The following is a 24,174-nucleotide window of genomic DNA, read 5'->3' as shown; positions in this document are numbered from 1 at the left end:
AATTCCTGTGGAAATCATCCTAAAAAAGCCCACCTCCATATTATATTTTAGCAGACAATAAAAAAAATATACAGTGAAAGCCAAAAAAAAAAAGGGGATTGTAAATGGTGGATAATCACAAACAACCTTATGCCGCGTACACACGATCGTAATTTCCAACAAGAAAACCGTGGACTTTTTTCCGCAAGAATGTTGGCTCAAACTTGTGTTGCATACACACGGTCACCGCAATGTTGTCGGAAATTCCGAACATCAAGAACGTGGTCACGTATAACACTACGACAAGCCAAGAAAAATTAAGTTTAAGGATTCCGAGCATGCGTAGGATTTTTGTGCATCGGAATTGCATACAGACGATCAGAATTTCCAACAAGAACTTTTACCGTTTGAAAATTTGAGAACCAGCTCTCAAACTTTTCTTATCGGAAATTCCGATCGTGTGTAAGCGGCATAAGAATGATAGTCCATAAAACTTGATAATAAGCTTGCTTGTTGTACGACTTCCAGGGACAAGAAAAATCTTCCTGCTGTTCTTTTAAGTCACTTGTGGGGTAAGGCTGGAACTCTAATGCCGCGTACACACCATCACTTTATGTGATGAAAAAAAATTACGTTTTTAAAAACGTCACGTTAAATGACCGTGTGTGGGGGAAAACGTTGTTTTATGTCTTGTAAAAAACGACAAAAAAAAATTGAAGCATGCTTCAATTTTATGTGTCATTTTTCAAAACGTCATTTTTTACTTCACAGAAATTGACCGTGTGTAGCAAAAAACGTTGTTTAAAACAACGTTTTTTCACCCGCACATGCCCAGAAGCTACTTATGAAGCGAGCTTCAATGGAAAAACGTGGTGAACGTAACCTCGCTTTGCTAGAACATTGTGAGAAAGACGATGGCGTGTAGGCAACTTCGTCTTTGAAAATTGAAGTTTCAAAAACGTCATTTTTTACTTCACAGAAAATGTCGTTTTTTTGTTCATCACATAAAGTGATGGCGTGTATGCGGCATTAGGCTACATTTACACTCAAAATTAGAGTCGGTGCAAACAGTAGTAGCAGGAATCAGATTTTTACTGTGGCTCTCAGCAGGTAAATGCGACCGCTAGTGCCGTTCACTATAATGATTTGCTGCTGTCCTGATTAGCTGCAGAAATCGCCGCTGGAAGCACTTAGTATGCATCCAGCGTCGATCACCATAGGTAATCACTGGCTGTGCAGAGAGCCGTGAATAGATGCGGCCGCTGCTGATCTGTCATCATTATGGATGGGGAAAGTGGCCGCACCTACCTGCTGAAAACCGCAGCAGGAATCAGGAGATTCCTGACGCTATATTTCACACTAGCTCTAATGTGGCCTAAGATCTCATTCACACGGCCATAAAAATACACTAATGTAATTGCATGTGTTTTCTAGGAGAAAAGTTCCTGTGTAAATCAGTAAAACACTTGAGTAGAGATGCATTTAACCATTTGCCGACCAGCCGCCGTCATTATACGGCGGTAGGTCGGCAAGATCCCGCAAACCGTCATAGCTGTAAATCGGTACCGTTAAGCGGGATAGCAGGCGTGCGCCCCCGCTGCATCACGGGGGTACCGATGCTCGTGACCAGCATTGACCTCAACATAATTGAAAATCTTTGGATAGACCTTAAAAGAGCAGTGCGTGACAGACAGCCCAGAAATCTCAAAGAACTGGAAGACTTTTGTAAAGAAGAATGGGCAAAGATACCTTAAACAAGAATTGAAAGACTCTTGGCTGGCTACAAAAAGCTCACAGGGGACTTTCACTCTCCATTGGCTGGAGCAGCAGTGGGAGTCATTGGCTCCTGCTGTTATCAATCACAGCCAATGACCAATCAGTAGAGGGAGAGGGCAGGGTCGATCCGTGGCTGTGTGTGTGAATGGAAGCAGGCCTGCTTGGATGCCACCAGAGCAAGCTGCTTGTTCTGGGGGGGCACTTGGCAGGAGAGAGGGGGCAGGAGCGCAGGCAGGGGACCCGAGAATAGGGGCTGCTCTGTGCACAACAACTGCACAGAGCAGGTAAAGTATAACATGTTTGTTATAAAAAACAAACAAAAAAAAAAGAATTTAATGTCACTTCACTGAAAATAATTGTGCCTTTGCATACTTAAAACTGAACTTTAGGCGGAAAATGAAGTCCTGTTAGATTAACTTATATTTGCCACTTTTGCAGGCATAGCTAAGATAAACATAAAAAATAAGTAAATATACTATTTAAAATTCAACTTTGCTCTGCAAAGTTGCCCTGTATTCTCAGCACGGTGCCGAAAAACAGTGAGTCACCAGAGGACAATCTGCTGACAGCCTAAAGATTTACAGCTTGTGAGGAAGTAACAGGAATTACTAAAGCCCCGTAAACATGGGCCAAATGTTGGGAGATAGCGGCTGGTAAATAAAAAAAAAAAAGGGTCGACATTCAGCCCATGTGCATGTTGGACGTGCATGATGGAAAACCAGCAGCCAACCGACTCCTGATCAGCGCTCTAAGCCAGGGCGCTGCCCCCTGTCAAAACACAACAGCTCAGTGGGGGAGATCGCTAAACTAACCTTGCACCATTCGTACAACAGCTCCGACCGGAACTTTCAGGTTTTTTTTTTGTTCCTCCCACAGGATTGAAAAAAAAAAAAATAGTAATGTGTACCCCGGCTTAAGATTGATGAGGAAACACAGATTAGGGTGGGATGGAGAAAAGAAAAGCAGAGGAGGCGACAGCACAAACTCTGCCGATATCTTATCTCATCTCCATGATAGTCTCCTTTCTCCCTCACAGGGGCAGCTTATGAACTTCAGCACTGTAATGCCAGCCCTATATTTAGCTAGTGGTAGTAACCACTGTATTCCGCTGGCCGGAATGCCCCCGGGCCCCTGGCTGGCAGAATACAATAGCGCAGATTCAACAGTCAACACAAACACTGACTGGGTTGATGGGGGAACCAAGCGATTTGCTTTCCTTCTATTTATGGTAAATCGAAAGAAAAATCATGTAATCTATGGCCAGCCTAAGACTTTTCCTTCAACCAGTGGGTTAAATGAGAAAAACAAAAAACAGAGATCACTGCATTAACACAAGCGATGTGTAATGCAACAATCTCCCGCGCTAAGACACTGTATTCTGACAGGGAGATTGTCCCCTTACCCTACCAGAATACACTGATCAGCGTTTGCAGCCATTGGCAAACACTGATTAAAAGCTGGTTTTCCAGCATGCCCATTCGACAGAAGCCAGTCATTAGACCGACTCCTGTAGAACAGACAGCTGTACAAATAGACCAAAAGTCGGACGGTTTCGAATTGTGTGTACCGGCTTTAAGATTCCCTCAGCCTTCTTCTCTAGCTGAGCCAAGACATACAATCATAGCTGGAAATACACACATTTTAATTACAGTAAGTGACATTGTTTTTAAAACCAAGGAGAGAGTGAGAGTTTCCAATAAGGAAGTGACTGCTCTGGGCTTCAACAAAATGGTGGCTGCCAGCAAGAAGAAACTGGAGCAATACCGGAAGCAACTTACAGCATGCGCTAATTTTGGTTGCATAATTATGTATGTTCTTGTTAAAAGAACATTAATTGTTATCAAACTCTTATGGGTAAAGTTCCACTATAACACTTGATAGTTAAACAGGGTCGTATATTCTACTACTCTAATCAATAGGATGTATATGTTTTCATATAAAGCTAATGTTTATGACAGTTTCCTTATTTCAATGACAAACCCTGTGCATTCAGAAATCGTTTGTTACAAGCTAGGCTAATCTTTGCTGTGATAAAAAGAAGACACAAAGCACACATACTCTGTGGATAGTGTTGGCGTGGTCCCATCTGTGAGCTCATGTTGTAAGGATTGGTGCTGGAATCTGGAGGGGGTCCCGCAGGTACTGGTTGAGATGGATACATGATTCCTGGCAGATTAAATCCAGGCTGTGGAGCACTTTCTCTCTGTAAAGAAATGGAAGACTATATATTAAAATAATGTAAAGTTATAGATAAACAAATGCATATCTTGCATACAATTATTACATCATATTTAATACAAACGTTTAATTTGCTGGGAGCCTTTAATCCATTTTGATTTTCTTTGTATGATACCCCAATCATGCACTCTTCTGAAGGAGAGCAGACGTGCTATTAAGTGTTGTAAAAAATAAATAAAAATATTGCAGCATAGTATCCAAGCGGGGTCTTGTCATAAAGCCACCTTCAGAGCGCAGGTAAAAAGTAACACCCCTAAGCAGTGAGCATCCAGGTAAAGCAGCAATACACAAAGACAAACTGCATATAAACGCTATGGGCATCTCTCTTGCCCAAACATGCTGTAGAATGTTCTGTAGAGTGAGTAACATGAAGATCTGGACACACTGCACTGTGCAAGGGATCAACACATGCACAGTGAAGATCAAAACAGGATAGGTCAACCAAAAAAGTGTGCAAAAGGGAAGAAAGCATCAAATCTGTGGAAGACCACAATGTAATACCTGTGTGTCAAAGGAGGAGAAGGCAGCAGGTGGAAAGCTGGTAAGGGCAGTAGGGTTTTTGTTACTCCAGGAAGTGACAGTAGGGGCAATTCTAGCCTGAAGTAAACAAAGAAATAACAAATCACTGGACAAACTAAGAGATGAGAACTAAATTTCTCCTGGGATACGTGCAACAGGTTTTCATTTCCATTGTTAAGAGAGAAAGAGATTGACATGTAATTCTGAATCTCTGTCATGGATATCCTTCAGAATTATCAGGTTCCCACCATACACAAAACAGACTGATGCTGATAGACATATACAGAAATAAACTATGCGAGTTTAGACAATGATGGAGACACAGTCAAACAAGAAACATAGGCCCAGATTCACAAAGCACTTACGCCGACGTTTAACAAGTTACGGCGACGTAAGTGCAAATGTGCGCCGTCGTATCTGTGCGCCAGACCCACAAACTAAGATGCGCCTAAAAACAGGCTTCACCCCGCCGACGTAACTTGCCTACGCCGGCGTAGGATGGGCGCACATTTAGGCTGGACGCATGGTGGCGCTCCCATTGATTAGCCATTCAAATATGCAAATGAGGGAAATGCGGCGATTCACGAACGTACGTGCGCCTGACGCAGGCTACGCGAGGTGCGCGTTAGTTGTACGTCCGGCGTAAAGTTATTCCCCATAAAGGAGGTGCAACCCAGCAGCAGACATGCAAAGGTCTGCACCAGGGAACACAAGCCGGCGTATTTTACGTTGGACGTGTGTCTGGCTGGGCGTAGGTTACGTTCACACTGTACGCAGTGATCCGGGGTAGTTTAGGCAGTTGTTCCGACGTGGTTGTGAGCAGGCGCAGGGGGATGCGTCCACGTGACGGCGCATGCGCAGTTCGTGATACGTATCTGTCTCGCGCTCGGCCCATCATTTGCATGGGGTCACGCTCACTTCCACCTATAGCCGGGGTACGCCTTCGAAACCTGGCGCAGCGTTGGGAGCACTGGCTTGCTGAATTTCATGCTTGCCTCTCTGCGCTGCGTTGGCGTAGCGTACAGTGATAAAAGAAACAACAAAAAAGAAGCAGGCGCCACTAGGTGAACTGTACAGCTTTTACTCAGTGTTTGAAATAAAAGTACTCACATTAAGTTAAGAAATTCAGGCATGTAGTTGTTGTCCTGCGATTCGTCCGGGTCCAACCGATAGATGTGAGTATCCTTGGGTCTCTATCACAGCGCTGGTGTTGTGCTGTGTTTGTAGGTGTAACCTTGCTGGGTCCGTGCGCTTGGTTGTGAGGATTGTAGGTGCACAGATGTGCCGATGGAGACGCCTGGAGCGCACGTTGAAGCGCACACAAAGGTGCGCGCTGTGTGCACGTCTCCCCATCGAACCACAGCACATGCACGGAAAGGCGTCGCACATTGCTGTCCCCAGGCGATGACGTCATCTTTCTCCCCACAACCATAGCATCCACAAGCGTGCGCTTCAACGTGCGCTCCGGCGTCTCCATCGGCACATCTGTGCACCTACAATCCCCACAACCAAGCGCACGGACCCAGCAAGGTTACACCTACAAACACAGCACAACACCAGCGCTGTGATAGAGACCCAAAGATACTCACATCTATCGGTTGGACCCGGACGAATCGCAGGACAACAACTACATGCCTGAATTTCTTAACTTAATGTGAGTACTTTTATTTCAAACACTGAGTAAAAGCTGTACAGTTCACCTAGTGGCGCCTGCTTCTTTTTTGTTGTTTCTTTTATCACATGTACTTGGAGTGTTGCTTCAGCTCCCCCTGCATGGCTGCCCGGTAAAACAAACTGTCACTCATGGTACAAGCTCACCTAGCTTACAGGACTTATTGCTCAGAGGACTCTCTTTTTTCTTTACAGGACTTACCACATGCGCTTTATTGTATATAATTGTCTACACCATAGTAGCGTACAGTGGTTACTCTACGGCGGCGTAATGTGCTCCCACACTCTGTGAATCTGGGCCATAATCCTTACCTGTAGCTTCCGCTAGTAGATATACACTTTATTAAAGTGATAACCCTGAAGCTGGGTTCACACTGCTGTGGTTCGCATAAGCCAGTGTGAACTGCCTGCGAGTCAGGTGCGATGAGGGAACCCGCAGTGGTTTTGCAGGGTTCCCGCATCACACCAATGTCCACCGAGCCTGAAAGCAACTTTAAAGGGAAGCTTTAATGGCTTGTCTGTAAGGTTAGGTTTAGGAGACCTTGCCGTCTCTCACAAAAGCAATCTGAAAAAACACGTACACAGTACATACTTACCTTTGTGGATGCAGCATTGGTCTGAAGACCAAAAACTAAGCGATCACAAAGCTGCTACTCTGCACACAAGGATGCTGATCCCTACTCGGTCTTTAGTGAGCAGTTGGTGACTGTCAGTCACTGGCTCTCTGCTCTTCTCCTCCAGCGTTCACTGGAGTGCCGGGCTGGAAAGGGTGCAGAAGTGCCTGGCTCAGGCTCTCAGAGGCATGCTGAGAGACTGAGCCAGCTGCCAGTCCAGGCATCTGGGTGGATCCCGACAAAATAAAGTGGTGTGCACCCCTGTGACCCAGAAGAGAAGTATGGACAGAGAGAGAGAGAAGGGGAGAGGGGGGGGGGGAGAGAGAGAAGGGGGGAGAGTCAGAGAGAGAAGGGGATTGACTAGGGGGAGAGAGAATATCCGATGAAAAAACTCTGTCTGACTTTTTCCAATGGAAATTCCGATTGTGTGTACGGGGCATAAGAAAACGCAAGAGACACAATTAGTTCCTGCATCAAGCGACCTTACAACTAATGCTCGTTTGTACTCAGTAGATGGGTCACCTGTAGTCACAGGGCAACCTCTCTTCCTTATGATGTCTGAGTGGTGCAGAAATCTGAATGTTATGTACCTTAAAGAAAAAAAGGAACTATAAGAATCCCTCAGAATACTTACAGACCAAACCTGTAAGTTGTAACAGGGGTAAACAACAGAAGCTAAATCTGTGTAATATCACTAGTGGTGCAAATACTGTCCCGATGCTGCATGCTCAACAACGGAAAGGCTGCTGGGCTGCATGTGGGGAGAAAAGCAGTAAAATCCTAATGTAATTTGGTAGCTACTGGTAACTGGCACTTTATTAATTGGCCCAGATATTATAACTCATGATGTTATACTAGTGGCTGCTAACTGGACAGCAGCACAGATCATAAAGCTGAATAATAAAGATATATGCAAGTGCATATCAGCACGACAATCTAAACTTGAGGCTACATTCACACCTAAGCGTTTCAAAGTCGCTCGTTTTTACAGCGATTTTGCAGCGATTTTGTTCAGGTCACCAATGTAAAAGGCAGAAAAACGCCTGTAATCTGCCCCAAAGAAGCTCATGTTCTTTTTTGAGCTTAGGGCATTTTTCAGACGTTTTGCTTCCGGTGACAAAACGCTCAGATGTAGTAAACAGGTGCCATTGAAATGAATGGGATTTAGCTTGTTGGGCGTTTTTCCAGGCGTTTTAGGAGCTGAAAACACTCAGGTGTGAATGCAGCCTTACATGCAGAAGCCACCCTGTCAAATAATCAGCTGCGCTGTTGAAAGAGCAGTGTGAGCCAACATATGGCGCATACCCGCACAGGTACACAGTAGGGCAAAGATAAACGGCCTTGAGTCCCAGCCAAGACCAATAAACAGAATAAGGCTTCATTTCCATAGACGTTTTAAAAAACGGGCTGTAAAGCTAGTACAGACGCCAGGAAAGAAAGCAGCGTTTTTACCGCGATTTTTCCCGCGTTTTGCATTGAATTCAATGCACGTTTTGCCACGCTAGTTTTCAGCCGCGTTTTTCTGTTTCTATTCAAAATCAATGGTTCCCTATGGGGGCCCATTGATTTGAATAGAGGTCGCACCAGAAGTCTGATCAAGATGATCCGACTTGCGGGGTGACTGGTGTGCGGAGATTCTTGAAAGGGAACCCAGCGCAAATTTAAAAAAAAATTTGCGTGAGGTTCCCCCCCAGGATGATACCAGACCCTTCGGTCTGGTATGGATTTTAAGGGGAACACCTACGCTGAAAAAAAAACGGCGTGGGAAGAACACCCCCGGTCTGGTACGGCTCAGGAGGGGGGGGGGGCGCTCGTCCCCATCCCTATTCCTGACCGGCCGGGCAGCATGCTCGGATAAGGGTCTAGTATGGATTTTGGGGGAACCCCCACGCCGTTTTCCGGCGTAGGTGTTCCCCTTAAAATCCATACCAGACCGAAGGGTCTGGTATCATCCTGGGGGGGAACCCCACGCAATTATTTTTTTTAATTTGCGCAGGGTTCCCCTTCAAGAATCTCCACACACCAGTCGCCCCGCAAGTCGGATCGTCTTGATCCGACTTCTGGTGCGACCTCTATTCAAATCAATGGGCTCCCATAGGTAACCTTTGAATTTGAATAGAGACAGAAACGAAGGAGGAGGCTTACAGCTCTAACGCTGGAGCTTCAGAACGCACTGGTCCTGTTTTTTTTTTTTGCAGCTTAAAAACGGCTCAGCCATCTACAGCTCAAAAACGTCATGGTTGGCATGAGGCCATAGACTAACATGGAGAGCTGTTTTTAAGCTGCAAAAAACGCTCAGAAAAGTGGCTGTAAAAACGTCCATGGAAATGAAGCCTTAAAGTTAACATGGCAGTCCAGAACGAATGCCCTGCTGCTGAGAGTAAAAAAAAATGCAGTTCCAAAAGTGACCAGAAAACACCTTAGCTGAACTGGCAGAGCAAAGGTTCAGACCAGACAGACGATTATACAAAATATAAGGTGGGAGTCTTTAGATCAGAGTCAAAATTCACATATGAACCAATATGAGGAAGGAAGCTAAAAAAGGAAACTCTAAGTATTGGACAATATTGGTATCCGGTACCACATGCCAAGTAGAAGCACAGGAAAAAAAACATCTAACTACAGATATCAGTAGTTTATCAGTTATGCCTCGTACACACGATCAGTTTTCCCAACAAGAAAAATGTGATGTGAGCTTTTTGTCAGGAATTCCGACCGTGTGTATGCTCCATCACACTTTTTCTGTGAGAATTCCTGCCAAGAAAAAAATTGAGAGTAGGATCTAAATTTTTGCGACAGGAAAGATTCCTATCGGGAATCGCGGTCGTCTGTATGCAATTACGACGTGAAAATAAACGTGCATGCTCAGAATCAAGCAGAAGAGCAGAACTATTGAACTTCATTGATCTCGGCTCGTCGTATGTGTTGTACATCACCGCATTCTTGACGTTCGGAATTTCAGACAAGATTTGTGTGACCATGTGTATGCAAGACAAGTTTGAGCGGTTTTCCTGCTGAAAAAAACCCACGGTTTTCCTGTCGGAAAAACTGATTGTGTGTACAGGGCATAACACAAAAAGGTAAGATAAAAAATATAAAAATTTTATTTGCACAAATTTAAAAATGTTACTGTTGAATAAAAAAAATCTTAGATAATACGTAAAAGTAATCTCATACAAACATATCTGTATCCTATATCATCATGTTCTCCCCATCCTCCATGTCAAAGTTAGGAGATAAATAGCTTGCTGTAACTTCAACGCGTTTCATGGGTCAACAGTGCGCTTCAGCAGGAAGACAAGCATAATAAAGTTCTGTTATACATACATGGGCCCAGATTCAGAAAGGATTTACGGCGGCGTTTCTCCAGATACGCCGCCGTAATTTTAAATGTGCACCGTCGCATCTTTACGCCTATTCAGAAAGGCATTTACGTTAGTTTTTTCCAAGATACGACTTACGTAAGTCTCTTACGCCGTCGTATCTTGGGTGCATATTTACGCTGGCCGCTAGGGGCGCTTCCGTAGATTTACGCATAGAATATGCAAATGAGGTAGATACGCCAATTCAGAAACGTACTTGCGCCCGTCGGATTTAGCTACGCCGTTTACGTAAGGCGTCGGTCCGGCGTAACTTTACCCCTCATAAAGCAGGGGTAAGTCATATTAAGGAATGGACGTTGTTTTACGTCGTTTGCATAACTCGTACGTGAATGGGGCTGGGCGTAAGTTACGTTCACGTCGACTAAGCATTGAGCCGACGTACAGTACAGACCAAAAGTTTGGACACACCTTCTCATTCAAAGAGTTTTCTTTATTTTCATGACTATGAAAATTTTAGATTCACACTGAAGGCATCAAAACTATGAATTAACACATGTGGAATTATACATAACAAAAAAGTGTGAAACAACTGAAAATATATTTCATATTCTAGGTTCTTCAAAGTAGCCACCTTTTGCAGCAGACACATCTCTAGAACTGTTAAGAGGAGACTGTGTGAATCAGGCCTTCATGGTAGAATATCTGCTAGGAAACCACTGCTAAAGAAAGGCAACAAGCAGAAGAGACTTGTTTGGGCTAAAGAACACAAGGAATGGACATTAGACCAGTGGAAATCTGTGCTTTGGTCTGATGAGTCCAAACTTGAGATCTTTGGTTCCAACCCCCGTGTCTTTGTGCGACGCAGAAAAGGTGAACGGATGGATTCTACATGCCTGGTTCCCACCGTGAAGCATGGAGGAGGTGTGATGGTGTGGGGGTGCTTTGCTGGTGACACTGTTGGGGGTTTATTCAAAATTTAAGGCATACTGAACCAGCATGGCTACCACAGCATCTTGCAGCGGCATGCTATTCCATCCGGTTTGCGTTTAGTTGGACCATCATTTATTTTTCAACAGGACAATGACCCCAAACACACCTCCAGGCTGTGTAAGGGCTATTTGACCAAGAAGGAGAGTGATGGGGTGCTGCGCCAGGTGACTACCTCTTGAAGCTCATCAAGATAATGCCAAGAGTGTGCAAAGCAGTAATCAAAGCAAATGGTGGCTACTTTGAAGAACCTAGAATATGAAATATATTTTCAGTTGTTTCACACTTTTTTGTTATGTATAATTCCACATGTGTTAATTCATAGTTTTGATGCCTTCAGTGTGAATCTACAATTTTCATAGTCATGAAAAAAGAGATTTTTAATACAGCTTACCTGTAAAATCTTTTTCTTGGAGTACATCACGGGACACAGAGCGGCATTCATTACTATATGGGTTATATGGAGTACCTTCAGGTGTAGACACTGGCAATCTCAAACAGGAAATGCCCCTCCCTATATAACCCCCTCCCATAGGAGGAGTACCTCAGTTTTGTAGCAAGCAGTATGCCTCCCAAAATGGTCCTCAAAAAAGAGGGGTGGGAGCTCTGTGTCCCGTGATGTACTCCAAGAAAAAGATTTTACAGGTAAGCTGTATTAAAAATCTCTTTTTCTTTATCGTACATCACGGGACACAGAGCGGCATTCATTACTATATGGGATGTCCCAAAGCAATGCTTACAATGAGGGGAGGGAGAACATCTCCAAGACAAAAGGATTTAATTTAGAGATATACTCAAATCATAATAAATCCAACTTAGTTGAGAAAAATAATTTTAAATTTTAAATTTAACTCAAAAAAGAGGAGCCCCCGGAATCCGAGGGTCTCAAACTGCAGCCTGCAGCACTGCCTGCCCGAAGGCAGTATCAGTATTCCTTCTTACGTCCAACTTGTAGAATTTTGTAAACGTGTGGACAGAAGACCAGGTTGCCGCCTTGCAAACTTGAGCCATAGAGATCTGGTGGTGTGCTGCCCAGGAGGCGCCCATGGCTCTAGTAGAATGAGCCTTTAATGATACTGGAGGAGGCAACCCTTTCAAGCCGTAGGCCTGAGTGATTAATTGCTTAATCCACCTAGAAATGGTGGACTTTGCAGCTGCCTGCCCCTTCTTGGGCCCATCCGGTAGAATGAACAGCACATCTGTTTTCCGGATCTTCTTTGTAGCTTTAAGATAGGCCTTCATGGCCCTGACAATATCCAAGGTATGCAGCAACCCTTCCTTTCTGGAAGTAGGTTTAGGGAAGAAGGATGGTAATACCAAATCCTGGTTCAAATGAAAACTGGATATGACCTTCGGTAGGAAGGAAGGATGAGGGCGGAGAACGACCCTGTCCTTATGAAAAACAAGATATGGTTCCTTACAGGATAAGGCCGCTAGCTCCGAAACTCTTCTTGCGGAAACTATGGCAACCAAAAATACTAACTTCCTTGTCAGTAGAACCAAAGGAATTTCAGCCAACGGCTCAAACGGTTGTTTCTGTAAACTTGACAGAACAAGATTTAAATCCCACGGACAAAGCGGGGATTTAACTGGAGGTCTAATACGTAAGACCCCTTGAAGGAAGGTCTTAACCAGCGAGTGGGTGGCCAGCGGCCGCTGAAACCACACTGACAGAGCAGAAATCTGTCCTTTGATTGTGCTTAATGCCAATCCTTTATCCACTCCTAGCTGGAGAAAACTTAATACTCTATCGATGGTAAATTTGCGAGAAAGCCATCGCTTGGACTCACACCAGCCTACATAGGCCTTCCAGACCCTGTAATAAATCACCCTAGAGACCGGTTTCCTGGCTCTGATTAGGGTAGAGACTACTTTCTGAGACAGACCTCTACCCCTGAGAATCAGGGATTCAGCTTCCAGGCCGTCAAATTTAGATGCCGTAAGGCAGGGTGGAGGATCGGACCTTGCGATAGCAGGTCTGGCCGTAGAGGAAGAGTCCAAGGGTCTCCCACTACCATCTTTAGGATGAGTGAGTACCATGCCCTTCTGGGCCATGCTGGAGCTACCAGGATGACTGGTATGTGTTCCACCCGGATCCTGCGCAGCAGGCGGGGTAGTAACTGGAGCGGGGGAAACGCATAAAGAAGTTTGAACTGATGCCAAGGGCAAACCAACGCATCGGTTCCGCAGGCCATCGGATCCCTTGAGCGGGATATGAACCTGTCTAGTTTCTTGTTGAGTCTCGATGCCATGATATCCACGTCCGGCACTCCCCATCTTTGGCAGAGTGCTTGAAAGACTTGTGGATGCAGAGACCATTCCCCCGGCCATAGAGTCTGGCGGCTTAAGAAGTCCGCCTGAAAGTTGTCCACTCCTGGAATGAATATTGCCGATATGCAGGGCACATGCGCCTCTGCCCATAGGAGAATCAAGCTCACCTCTCTCTGAGCGGCTTGACTCCTGGTTCCCCCTTGGTGATTTATGTATGCCACGGCCGTGGCATTGTCTGATTGAATTCTCACCGGGAACCCCTGCAATTTTGACGTCCAAGCCCTGAGGGCTAGTCGAGCAGCTCTGAGCTCCAAGATGTTGATGGGCAACTGCTTCTCTGGCTTTGCCCAAGTACCTTGGCGAGTGCAACCATCCAAAATTGCTCCCCAGCCCGTCAGGCTGGCATCTGTGGTCACTATCTTCCAAGCCACTGGGCTGAAAGACTTCCCCTTCAGTAGATTCTGAGGGTCTAACCACCAACACAGACTTTGTCGGACTCTTGATAAGAGCGGCAACGGGATATCCAAGGCCTGTGGCCTTCTGCTCCATGCTGACAGGATGGCTGCCTGTAGGATGCGAGTGCTTAGAACCAGTAGGATTAATTCCTTGATGGCTTTTACCTTCCTCAGAGGTAGGAACACTCCTTGTTGTTCTGTGTCTAATCTCATGCCGAGATATTCCAACTGCCTTGTGGGCTGGAAAGCTGACTTTTCTCGATTTAGGACCCAGCCGAACCTCTCGAGGTATTGGACCGTGAGGGCCACTGCTCGCTCCAAGCCGGGAGACGAGTGGTCTATGACTAGGAGGTCGTCCAGGTATGCTAGGATCGTGACCCCTTGGATCCTTAGCTTGGCTAGGATCGGAGCTAGGACCTTCGTGAACACCCGGGGGGCCGTAGCCAACCCGAAGGGAAGCGCCACGAATTGGAAGTGACGCGAAGCCACCATGAAGCGTAGATATCTTTGATGTGGCTGATAAATTGGAACATGAAGGTAGGCATCCTTTATGTCTATGGACGCCATGAAGTCGTCCTTCTGGAGTGTGGCAGCTGCTGACCGCACGGATTCCATCCGAAATGAGCGGATCTTTAGATATGCATTTACCATCTTTAGGTCCAAAATTGGCCTGACATCTCCATTGGATTTTGGGATGATGAATAGGTTGGAGTAGAAACCCAGCCCCTGTTCCAGGACTGGTACCTCTACTATTACTTCCTGGGAAAGTAGATGATCTAATGCCGATCTTAATGCGGCTCCCTTTTCCGGATCGTTTGGAATCCTCGACTTCTGGAAATGAGGAGGAGGAAACCTTAGGAAATCTAATTTGTAGCCTGTGGCCACGGAAGACCGTACCCACTCGTCGGGAATGCTGGCTTCCCAAATCTCTGAAAAGAGTCGCAGCCTTCCCCCCACCTTCGTGGGTGGGGGCGCCCCTTCATAAGGTTGGCTTGGGGGCTGGTTTTGCTGGTTTGCGAAACCACTGCCTTTTGCCTCTAACAGCCTGTCCTTGTGATTTGCTGTTGAAGCCGAAGTTTGCTTTTGCAGGAGGCCGTCGATACTGCTTGGCATTAGAGGGCCCCTGCCCAGGGGAATACTGTCGTTTAAACGCAGGCCCCTGAACCTTCTTCTTAGTTGGCAAGAGAGTACTCTTGCCGTTTGAAATGGTCTGAATGTATTTATCTAGGTCTTCTCCGAAGAGTCGTCCTCCATGGAAGGGGAACCCTACCAGGAGCTTCTTGCATGGGGGCTCAGCCTCCCAGCTTTTTAACCATAAGAGTCTTCTCATATGGATAAGGGATAACGATAAACGTGACGCTTGCTGGATAGAATCCTTGATTGCGTCTACCGTAAAACATATGGCCTTAGGGACATCCGAAAATTCTTCTGCCTGCTGGGCAGGAATAAGTTTAAGCATCTGCTTAAATTGATCCGATAATGCTTGAGCGACCCCAATCGCAGCCACAGCTGGCTGTACTACTGCCCCTGCAGTAGTGAAGGAGTTCTTAAGTAGTGCTTCCAAGCGCTTATCAACTGGATCCTTGAACACCTGTATGTTTTCTACAGGGCATGTTAACGATTTGTTAACACATGAGATGGCTGCGTCCACTGCAGGAGTAGCCCATCTTTTGGAAAATTTTTCTTCCATAGGATATAGGACAGAGAACTTCTTAGGTGGTAAGAAGATCTTATCTGGCTTGTTCCAATCTTGGAACAAAACTCCCTCTAATAGAGGATGGATCGGAAACACAGCATTGCTTTGAGGCGCCCTCAGTGAGCCCAAAGCTGAAACCGTCGATACCTGGAGATCTGGTACTGGCAAGTTGAATGCCCTATGGACCAAGTCCGACAATCCTTGAATCCACCAGCTCTCCCTCAGGGAGACTGCCCCAGACTCCTCTGTATCCGGATCCTCGATCCCTGAACCTACTTGGTCCTTGTCCAAGAGGTCGTCCAATTCCCCTGAGGAAAGGACCTCCTCTTCTGAGGGTCCGCGCTCGGGCGACGGAGATCTATTCCGCTTACTGCCCCGCATAGCTGCGGCTATCATTTTACCCATGCTTTTCTGCATCTCTTTTAAAGAGGTGAGTAATACCTCCTCCGTGACCATCTTAGGGTTGGACTGACCCGCGTCAGCTCCAGCCCCAGATCCCGATGGCCCCAAGGCTCCCTGTGGGGAAAGCAGCGGCATAGCTTTGTCCGAGACCTCAGACTCTCTGGGGGAATCCCCACCTCTTGTACCCTTGTTTTTTGATGCCATGGTACAATACCGAGGTACACCTGCTACTTATTGGTACCTGGGACTTATAAATAGTTAAATGCCCAAACACCTGTTTGGGGGATAAAAAAATGCTTCCTCTCCCCTAGATGACACTTTTTTTTTTTTTTTTTTCAAAAAAAAATCTTTTTTTTTTTTTTTTTTTTTTTTCAAATCTAGGAAAGAAAAAACATTCTGTCCCCCTGAGTAGTATTGCAAGAAAAACTATGAGATGGAAAAGAAACAGCCTATTCCTAGGCTTGAAAACAGTCTTTCTGAAGACTGCAATATTCTTTCTGGCCACTGTGTGTCCTCGGCGCCCCGTGCTTGCCGTTCTGGTCTTTCCTCCTCAGTTCCAAAGTATTGAATGAGCTATATGGAACAAACAAGGAAGGGCCGCCCCTTCCTTAAGCCACTGACCCGCCCTTCCCCCCCAGCAATCTCAAACAGGAAATGCCCCTCCCGACAGGGGGGGGGTGGGGTTGGGAGGAAGGGACCTCTCTGCTCCAGCAAACTGCAGCCTGCAGCCTGGAACCATGAGGAGGTCAGCGTTTTGCCTGCTTTGCAGGCCGTGAGGAGGAAGACTGAATGGAGCATCGCCTGGAGGCTTGCAGGTAAGCACAGCTCTCTGACACACACATATACTTTTATATCACACAGGCCCCACTCAATGCTTTTCCAACACTACAAGGGAGGTCACATCTTATGGGGAATAATACATATAGAGCCATCCTATCTTTATGATATGTGACTAGTTTGCCAGATGCAGTGCATAACTTTAGGCATGTCCCCTGTGACCCCCCAGAAAAAACCTGCTAAGAACCAAGTTCCGCAAGTTTTCCCCTCACTTACCTGCTCCATGCCGCAGGACTTTGCCAAGCAAGAGGCCCAATCTTCCCCCATCTCGGTGGGGATGTCTAGACCTTCAGGCCCTGGGTTCCTATGAAGGATCCACTGTCCTGGGCCCATATAGCACTCTGGCAACAGAAACATTAGGCACCCAAAGGTTTCTAAGTTCTGGGCCCAGGGTCCAGCTCTCTAAAAAGAAAAGCATTATGGGCTATACCCCAAGGGTTTGGGGTCCGGTTACTGACCACTTTAGCGCTGAGGCTTTTTTGGACAGAACCGGTTAGCTCACCTAATCCCAAGGATGTGGAGGCAAGCTAAACCATGACTAACACCTAAGACACTGGCGGAAAAACTGAGGTACTCCTCCTATGGGAGGGGGTTATATAGGGAGGGGCATTTCCTGTTTGAGATTGCCAGTGTCTACACCTGAAGGTACTCCATATAACCCATATAGTAATGAATGCCGCTCTGTGTCCCGTGATGTACGATAAAGAAATAAAGAAAACTCTTTGAATGAGAAGGTGTGTCCAAACGTTTGGTCTGTACTGTATCTTGGGGAGTATTTGCGACCTGACTCTGAGCATGCGCGTGCATGCGCCGTTCGTTCGGCCCCTCATTTGAATGGGGTCACGGTTCATTTTAATAAAACACGCCCACTGCCAACCTACTTTGAATTACGCGGGCTTACGCCGGCCCATATACGCCGTAACTAAAGACGCAAATTGTTTCCGAATACGGTACTCGCCTGACTTAGTTACGGCGGCGTAGCGCATATGAGATGCGCTACGCCCGCAGAAAGATACGCGATTCTTACTGAATCCGGGCCATGATTTATATATATATATATATATATATATATATACACACACACACACACACACACATGAATAAATCATGCATAATATTATACTTGTCTTCCTGATGAAGCAGGCTGTTGACCCATGAAACGCGTTGAAGTTAGAGCAAGCTATTTATCCCCTAACTCTGACAAGGAGGATGGGTAGAACATGATGTAATATGGGATACAGCTATGTTTGTATGATATTGCTTTTATGTATTATCTAAGATTTTAAATTTGTACAAATAAAAATGTGATATATTTTATCTTACCTTTTGTGGTACTAATAAAGTCCTGATCTCTCTAGTTCAGTGTTTGTTTGTTTTTTTAATTCAGATACCCAGCTTACAACCTATAAAGAATATAGGAAGACTAAAAGGAAAAAAAAATAGAGAGAGGAGTAGCACTTCTCTCATTTACTTAAAGTGTTACTAAACCCACAACAGTAAAATCAGTCTGTATATGCAGCATAGCATGTTTGTTATACTCACTGTGGAACTTAAGGGGTTAATCCTCTGCATTGTGTAAAAAGACTGTTATATCCTGTATGCACAGATCCTCCCCTACTGCACTGTCTATCAGGGGATGGCCAGCTAACACAGGCAGAGTAGCCAACCTGCACATGCTCAGTTGTGTCCTTTATGCTGGAGAGAACAGTTATGCCGCGTACACACGAACGGGCCGATGAGAACAGTCTGATGGACCGTTTTCATTGGTTATCCGACGAAGCTGACTGATGGTCAGTCGTGCCTACACACCATCGCTTAAAAAAACGATTGTGTCAGAACGCGGTGACGTAAAACACAACGACGTGCTGAAAAAAACAAAGTTCAATGCTTCCAAGCATGCGTCGACTTGATTCTGAGCATGCGCGGATTTTTAACCGATGGACGTGCCTACAAACGATCGTTTTTTTTCTATCGGTTAGGTATCAATCGGTTAAATTTAAAACAAGATTGCTTTTTTTTAACCTTTGGATAAATAACCAATGGGGCCCACACACGATCGGTTTGGTCCGATGAAAACGGTCCATCAGACCATTCTCATCGGTTTGACCGATCGTGTGTACACGGCATTACTTGTTGATCAGAGGTAGCCAGGTCACATGATATTGGCATCACATATGTGGGCGTGTATACAGGCTGCAGTGGAAATCTCCACCTTCCTGAACTCTCAACACTGGAGAAACTGCAATTTATCACTGACCGTGGTATACAGTTCAGCCAAAAAGGTATATAGTGGCAGTATTTTAATGTAAAAAGCTGATTTATAAGCTTGTAGGCACTGTGGGGGACTTAGCAAGAAATCACAGATAAACTGTCCTGACCTGAATAGTGGAGTCCTCTGCCAACTGGTCCAATCACCAGAAAGTCCAAATTTGCAGAGGGCATTTGTTGGGTCCAGTGGCATTAGTTTGGTCTTAAATGTTTGTTACTGATTAGAATTATTTAAAGCATGGGTGCCCAACCAGTGGCCCGGGGGCCACATGTGGCCTGCGGAGCCCTCTGATGTGGCTCTTGGCCTCCTGCTCTGGGATAGCAGGTTGGCAAGCCCAGATCACAGTTTGCCGACCGCCATCCCAGAGCAGCAGTTTTGTGAATGAAGCCACTGGTAGAGGAATCAAGCACTGAGCCATAGACTTCTGTTATTACCTGCGGGTTTGTTGCGCTTTCAGAAAGTGCGCCACACCTGCAGAATATAATAGAAGTTTACGGCAAAGTGCAGCCAACCCGCAAAAAATCCACAGGTGCACTGCACCTGCGGTTTGGGCAAACCTTAGGCCCCTTTCACATGATCGGTCCGACCCAATCAGACTTAATATTCACCTCTATGGAGCAGCAGATGTAAACAGACTTGTGTCTGTTTACACCCACCTACCTAAAAAAAAAATAGAAAGGGATCTGCCCCTTCCATCTGGGCTAATCAGATTGGATCAGAGGGCCCATAGAGTAGAGTGGGCTGTGTCCGTGGGCACGGACCTGTCATCCTCCCACTCCGCTTATTGTGGCCCGCGACCAGTTACCAAAGTGGCTCTCGCTCTTCAAAAGGTTGGGCACCCCTGATTTAAAGTCTCCAAAACATTAGGAGATACATATTCCAAAGACAGTACTTTGTTAAGTAATCACTGTTCAGAACCACAATACCCTTGGGAGAAAACAAGGCGGAGCTGGTTTACACTTTTTCACAGAAAGTGCAGCTGTCACAACCATGGCCTGTGTGTATATATGTGATTTTTATCATGCGTTAACTGGAGTGCTTCAAACATTAAACAAACAACCCAATCGTACGGTCAGCAGTACGCACTCAGAACATGCTAATGCAGAAACATAATGTAGGAAATAAGTTACAAGTCTATTTTTTAATAACTTAATTGTTAAGCATACACAGACTAATTCAATCATTTTCTAAATCAACAGGGCATTTTAGACTGTTACCTGTGGATAGTACTGGTTGTCTGCTGCAGGTTTTGCGGGTGTTGTCATGCGATGTGGTAACGTAGCTGGTCCTCCTTGGGGTGCAACATTTCCAGGGGTGGCAGTGCCACCTTCGCCTTGTGCTCGCGATAGTCTGTCCCGCAACTGCACAACATTCAGCTGGCGCAGAAAAGAGAAATCAAAAGGCTTACTACTCCGCAGTCCGACATAACTACCTCTTATGCCTCCTACAGCAACATACTTTGTGCCTGAATACATCATTACAAAAATATCTCACCTGGTTTGTGTTGTTGGGTAAAAATGCCATAGCAGCAGCAAGGCTGCCTTGAGCTGCCAGCAGGTTAGCATACTGACTCATCTTCTCAGCCAGCAGAACGCCAACATCTTGGGTGTCCACAGCCTGCATGATCTGCACGGATTTGCGTAGGATGACCACCTTTTCTATAAGATCCTGTTTACATGACGGAAAAAAAAAAGGTTATTATAAAAAATATTTACAGCTAAGTTATGTACTGTATATCAATGACAACATCCCCACCAACCTGCAGAGAAAGAGGACTTGCACCATCTTGGGCACTGGTCCAGCAGGCGACCAGTTTTTCTACATTTCCAGCACAGATGTAGCACAGACAAGCTTGTGCCTGGACAGAAACATCACCCTCTTTCTCAAGTCGTGAGCCCAAAAGATCTGTAGGTAAAACAATAAGAGTCAAAACCTGACAGCAAATTAAACTGGTTATTTCTAAAGAAGGCAATTTGATTCTCAGGGTTCAGCTGATTGGGCTAATCTACTGTTGTAAACCCTCCATACACCCAGTGAAGTCAACAGCCACAGATGATACACAGAGATGAACCAAATGTCCCTAAATATCGGCTGTCTCCACATTTTAATACTGTTTAGAAAGTTCAGATTGTGTTAGGAGATTTGATTCTTCCTGTTTAACACAGAGTGTGATGTCTGGGCATTCAGCCAAGATAGCCAACATTGCTGATTGGAGGAAAGGCACACACCCCCTCTCATAATAGGCAGAGACTCTCAGAGGTGTTTTGTAATAGGGCCAGCTCCCTGTTAATCTATTTTAGCAACCTCCCCCCAACAGAAATTTCAGGCTGCTTTTATCTAAAGCATGGATCTTCAAACTGCGGCCCTCCAGTTGTTCAGGAACTACAATTCCCATCATGCCTAGTCATGTCTGTGAATGTCAGTGTGTTACAATGCCTCATGGGATGTCTAGTTCTACAACAGCTGGAGGGCCATAGTTTGAGGATCCCTGATCTAAAGTGTCAGAGAATTTGTCAGGGGTTATTAGGCTGATAACAGAGGAGGGTCAGGAGAGAGCTACGGGACTTTGCTCATTGAAGAGAGATAACAAAATACTGCAGATATATGTGCCCAGCTCAAATTTCATGAATTGGGTTTTACTTTCTGTCTATTACAAACCTAACAAATTGCATTTGTCACAAGGTTTAGTAAAAATATGCTTTATCAAACTAGAACTATTACGCAGTCTGGTCTGGGGGGGGATTTTGTTTACTGATACTGATGTACTTAAATACCAGGACCTCAATTTACACACAGGGCTTTAAAGCCGGGCATAGACGGTGCAATTTTTTTACCTGCAACCACAAAGCTATTGCATTCTCCCGCTGGGGGGACAGGGGAGCCATCTCGGCCAGGAAAACGCACATTAATTATTGCTAGCATCTATAGCAGCTGGCAATAATCACATGACCAATACGACAGGCTGGTTTTACCCAAGTTGATCGATCAATCAACCTGGATACAATCAGCCTGGTCATACATGGCTCGAATCTCAGCAGGTCCCTGCTGAACCGGTGGATATTCGAACTGTCTATGGCCGGCTTAAGGCTCAAGAGAAAGATCCCCACCCACCCCCTCCTCCCAAGTTGAAAAGGGGCATGTCCAAAAGCTTTGCCAGTGTCCAATCACCTATCCTATAACCCAAAGTCTACAAATATTCAGCCTGTGTCTTTTAGCATAATATTTATATATAATGATTGCATACACCACAGATAATAATATATCAGCTTAGAAATAAACAAATACAGTGACCAAAATCCACAACAGGTTTCCTTTAAAATTAGTAATGCCGCGTACACACGATCAGTCCATCCGATGAGAACGGACCGATGGACCGTTTTCATCAGTTAACCAATGAAGCTGACTGATGGTCCGTCGCGCCTACACACCATCGGTTAAAAAACCGATCGTGTCAGAACGCGGTGACGTAAAACACAACGACATGCTGAAAAGAACGAAGTTCAATGCTTCCAAGCATGCGTCGACTTGATTCTGAGCATGCATGGATTTTTAACCGATGGTCGTGCCTACTAACGATCGTTTTTGTCCTATTGGTTAGGAATCCATCGGTTAATTTTAAAACAAGTTGCCTTTTTTTTTAACCGATGGTTAACTAACCGATGGCGCTCACACACGATCGGTTTTGACCGATGAAAACGGTCCATCAGACCATTCGCATTGGTTTAACCGATCGTGTGTACGCGGCATTACACTTTCAATTTAATAGGGATAAAACATGAATAAACAGTTATTAATATTCCATACCGCATAAAGATGCAAATTCTTCAGGTCTCGCATAGGTTAGCACTGCAGCCAAAGCCTCTCTCCAGTTTTTGAGATCACATGACTGCACAATATCACTCCAGTTCTTAGTAACTACCGCAGTTATCAGCTAGGGGAAAGGAAGGTTAAAATATGTCACTACAAAAGAAATGACATACAACACTCAAATAACTGAAAAATAGAAACAGCAGGTAAAGATAATATAATCTGTTGAGCAATCAAACACATTCTTGCCAGCAATGATTTAAAATGAAACCTATAGATAGTAGATGATAAAGAAAAAAAAGGTAGAGATCATCTCTGATCGATCTGAAATCCAATTGGTTGCCATGGATTACTGTTCTTTATTACTGCTTTTCGGATGTGTCAGAGCTGCATGTTTTTTTCATTGTTTAATGAGGTGCATTTGGTCAAGTATGTACTAGGCTGCCATAGCAGCAAAGTTGTTTTTGCTTATTGATTGTCTTAGGCTCTAACGAGCAGGACCCTCTGATTCCTACTGTATTAAGGTGTATTGTAATTGTACTGTCTACCCTCAAGTTGTAAAGTGCTACGTAAACTGTCGGTGCTATATAGATCCTGTTGAAAAGGGAAGTAGAGTGTACACCGCTCCAAGGCTGTCTGCAAATTTAAAGATCTCTTGATACTACTGTGGCAACAAGACTGGGTGCCTGCCGAGGTCCGCAACCTGGAAAATCCATGCAACAAAGAGAAAAAGCGGCACATCCAGAGATGAAGAAAAATGTGTTGGTTTATTGTAGAGTCAAAGGTTTAAAAAAAACATGACACACAAGGGATTCACACTGTTCAGCAGACGCGTTTCACACAAAGTGCTTAATCATTGCTCATGATTAAGCACTTTGTGTAAAACGCATCTGCTGAACAGTGTATAATAATAAAAATAATAATAGTTTCTTCTTCCCATTTCTATTGATAACGGGAAGAGGAGTGTAAAGTTTGTATCACCATTTAATGCTCTGTGCCGCTGATCAGCAGTCTCTTGCGCATCGTTGCTGGAGATCATGAACATATGGCATGTCTCCTGCTTGGTTTGGAACTGCCTCTAATGTGGCTCCACTTTTATGTTGTCAACAGATGGGTTTGGCACGGCCACCATGACAGTGACTGTTTCACCTATTAAAACTTGACAGGCCAGCTGTGCACTTTGGATTGTAACGGCAAGTTGTTTTAAACATTTAAGTTTTGATGTTCAGTGCAACCCAGAGTGGTCTATGATTTTGTATTTCGGTTTGGCTTTATTGAACAGCGTGGCTGTATTGTGTTCTGTCTGGAAATAACCCCAGAAGCACTTTCC

General features: G+C 45.1%; 1 protein-coding gene across 11 annotated transcripts in view; it reads right to left on the bottom strand.

The window, feature by feature from the left end:
- Positions 1 to 24,174, bottom strand: part of SEC31A (SEC31 homolog A, COPII coat complex component) — a 99,844-nt gene that overhangs the window by 20,010 nt on the left and 55,660 nt on the right. For 10 of the 11 annotated variants that reach the window (XM_040324850.1, XM_040324839.1, XM_040324859.1 and 7 more), the window contains 6 exons: positions 22,842 to 22,968; positions 20,797 to 20,942; positions 20,532 to 20,705; positions 20,255 to 20,413; positions 4,495 to 4,590; positions 3,814 to 3,958 (listed from right to left, as the gene is read on the bottom strand). In XM_040324850.1, coding sequence (XP_040180784.1) covers positions 3,814 to 3,958; positions 4,495 to 4,590; positions 20,255 to 20,413; positions 20,532 to 20,705; positions 20,797 to 20,942; positions 22,842 to 22,968 — 847 coding nt within the window. The remainder of the gene's footprint in view (positions 1 to 3,813; positions 3,959 to 4,494; positions 4,591 to 20,254; positions 20,414 to 20,531; positions 20,706 to 20,796; positions 20,943 to 22,841; positions 22,969 to 24,174) is intronic. The other variant, XM_040324892.1, reaches the window with a different exon arrangement.

Source organism: Rana temporaria, chromosome 1 (assembly GCF_905171775.1).
Source record: "Rana temporaria chromosome 1, aRanTem1.1, whole genome shotgun sequence".
Taxonomy (NCBI): domain Eukaryota; kingdom Metazoa; phylum Chordata; class Amphibia; order Anura; family Ranidae; genus Rana; species Rana temporaria.
Note: the sequence above shows the minus strand (reverse complement) of the source record. Positions and strands in the feature narration are given on the sequence as shown.